We start from the raw sequence: 2,131 nt of genomic DNA, 5'->3' as shown, positions 1-2,131 counted from the left end.
TAGAGAAGTAATTTTTCTATACTCAGTGGCAGTTTGCAAGGCTTATGTGACCGAAGCACTTCTTAATGACTTTGAAAAAAGAAATTTTTTTCAGCACTTGGGCTTTCCCGGATAAAAGCCATTGCAGAAAGGACAAGACAAAGTTTAAGAGGAGAAATGACAACTGATAATTTTGTCTCAGATCACCTTCCATGTGGTCCCTTTATCTTCACACATTGGTTGGAAGAATGCCATCATATCTCTTGTCTCGTAATTTCACCAAATCTCCCAGATCCCACCCACAAATAAAACCAACAAGTAATTCTTGGAATCCGACCCTTTGGTCCTTTACCAGATAAATACCTATTAATTCTATATGAACCAAATTCTCCTTTTAAGCCAGCAGCCTTAATCATATGGTTTATTAAAAGACTTTTAGTGCTATCCATGCCACAGGATGTTTATAAAAACCAAATCCTGGTTATACAGATATAAAATGGTCTTCAAATAGTGCAATATGTAGCCTAATGTTGATATATTAGTTGTAACAAGAAATGGATTTGCTGAAATTTGGGGCAAAAATTACATAGCTTTCCTCCATCATCTAACTGCATTAAGACCTGAGGTTATTAAAAGTTGATTTTAAGCAAGTTGGTAACTTCTGTACTATTTCACACATAACATTTACATTTTTTAAAGATGCAGCTTCTGACCTATTAACTAAGCATGCTATTTAAGTTAAAATAACACATTCAAATAATTTGCAGCCAGTTCAGTTTTGATTAAGCCACTTCTAGAGAAAGAAATATATAGACGTCACTGATGGAATCCTCATGCACCTGAGGGTTTTGGGTGCCAAATGATTTAAATGATCTCCCTTTTATGTTATAAGAGACACATACTTGGCCTTAACAGTAAAGAATGGTTTCCATGCTAAACTTCCAGGAGAGGTGGCTCAAGCAGCCGTTCCTAATTTTTCTACCCCCCCGAAAAACTATTCTAACCAGCATCAGCTGAAAATGATGAGCTGGCTCTCTAATCTTCGCAAGGTTATGATGAAATTTACCACCTCAGCAGGGCTAGGCAAGAAAAAGGGAACTTCGCTCCCAGCTCTCCAATAGCCAACAAGTGGTTGCCCGGTGACATGCAACTTTGTACCCTTCTCTAGAACTTGAAGGAACCTGTGCTCTATTTAGAATGTATTAAGCCAAAGGGGCAATATAAAAGTGTAGAAAAAGAACTGAAGTGGAACATAGTTTTGACCAGTTGCTCTAAAAATCTAGGTACAATACATATCTCACGAGCTGCTCTAAGACATTTCATATCCACTGAATGCCTTTCTGATGAAACCAGCAGAACACCCTACCTTAGGAAAACCGCATCCAGTATCATAAAAGAAAATCCACATTTCAATGCACGTGAAGGAAAACAGGCAGCTGCTGCAAAAGCTTCATCTGAGGCTTCCCTAGTCTCTACTGGGAGTTCATCTCAGATTTAAGCACAAGACAAGAAAGTCATTGTGGAAACAAGAAGATTGATTGTGGAATTGATCTCCCACGGGGATTAGACAGGGATTCGAAATTTTCCAAACCAGGCCCAGATCAACTGTAAATTAGAAAGACTTTGGGCCCTGGGCTTTGATTTTTCAATACAAGCTCTGAAAATTCTGCCCTTGGCTCTGTCTAGCCTGAAACCCCCGCTTAAGCAGGAGAGGCAGATTTATAGAGTGAGGGTTTCCAAACAGACGGAAAGTGATCCCAATCTGCCCTCCTCCTTCTCATCTTCCCCTATGGAATTCTTGCACGTTTAGCTGACGAGGGGCATGCCTTTTGCCCTCATCTTTCCCATCACTTGATTTCTCTCCAGTTCCAGGAGGAGGAGTCGCTCTGCTGGCTGCAAGCCAGGAAAAGGGTGCGGATTTACCAGTGGGGAATCCCTGGCTCCCCCACCACACAGGCAGGCGGTGAGTTACAGCCAGGTTCGGAAAGGTTCTATCAGAGAGGAGACTGGAAAAGGCTTCCGTGCCCTGGCCAAGCTGCCCTTCCAGGGATGCCCGCAGTCTGCCCAGGGTGGGGCGCTTTGCGGGAGGACTCCCCGCCCCCGTCCCCGCCCTCCCTCCCCTGCTCCACGCCTCACCTTCGTGGTGGAAGCT

General features: G+C 43.0%; 1 protein-coding gene across 1 annotated transcript in view; it reads right to left on the bottom strand.

Annotated features, from left to right (window-relative positions):
• BMP2 (bone morphogenetic protein 2) overlaps positions 1-2,131 on the bottom strand; it is a 9,756-nt gene that overhangs the window by 7,275 nt on the left and 350 nt on the right. Inside the window, exon 2 of the mRNA XM_015560224.1 lies at positions 2,116-2,129. Within this exon, the coding sequence (XP_015415710.1) occupies positions 2,116-2,129 (14 nt within the window). The remainder of the gene's footprint in view (positions 1-2,115; positions 2,130-2,131) is intronic.

This window comes from Myotis davidii, unplaced genomic scaffold (genome assembly GCF_000327345.1).
Source record: "Myotis davidii unplaced genomic scaffold, ASM32734v1 scaffold32, whole genome shotgun sequence".
NCBI classification, from domain to species: domain Eukaryota; kingdom Metazoa; phylum Chordata; class Mammalia; order Chiroptera; family Vespertilionidae; genus Myotis; species Myotis davidii.
This window is presented reverse-complemented; position numbering and strand designations above follow the sequence as displayed.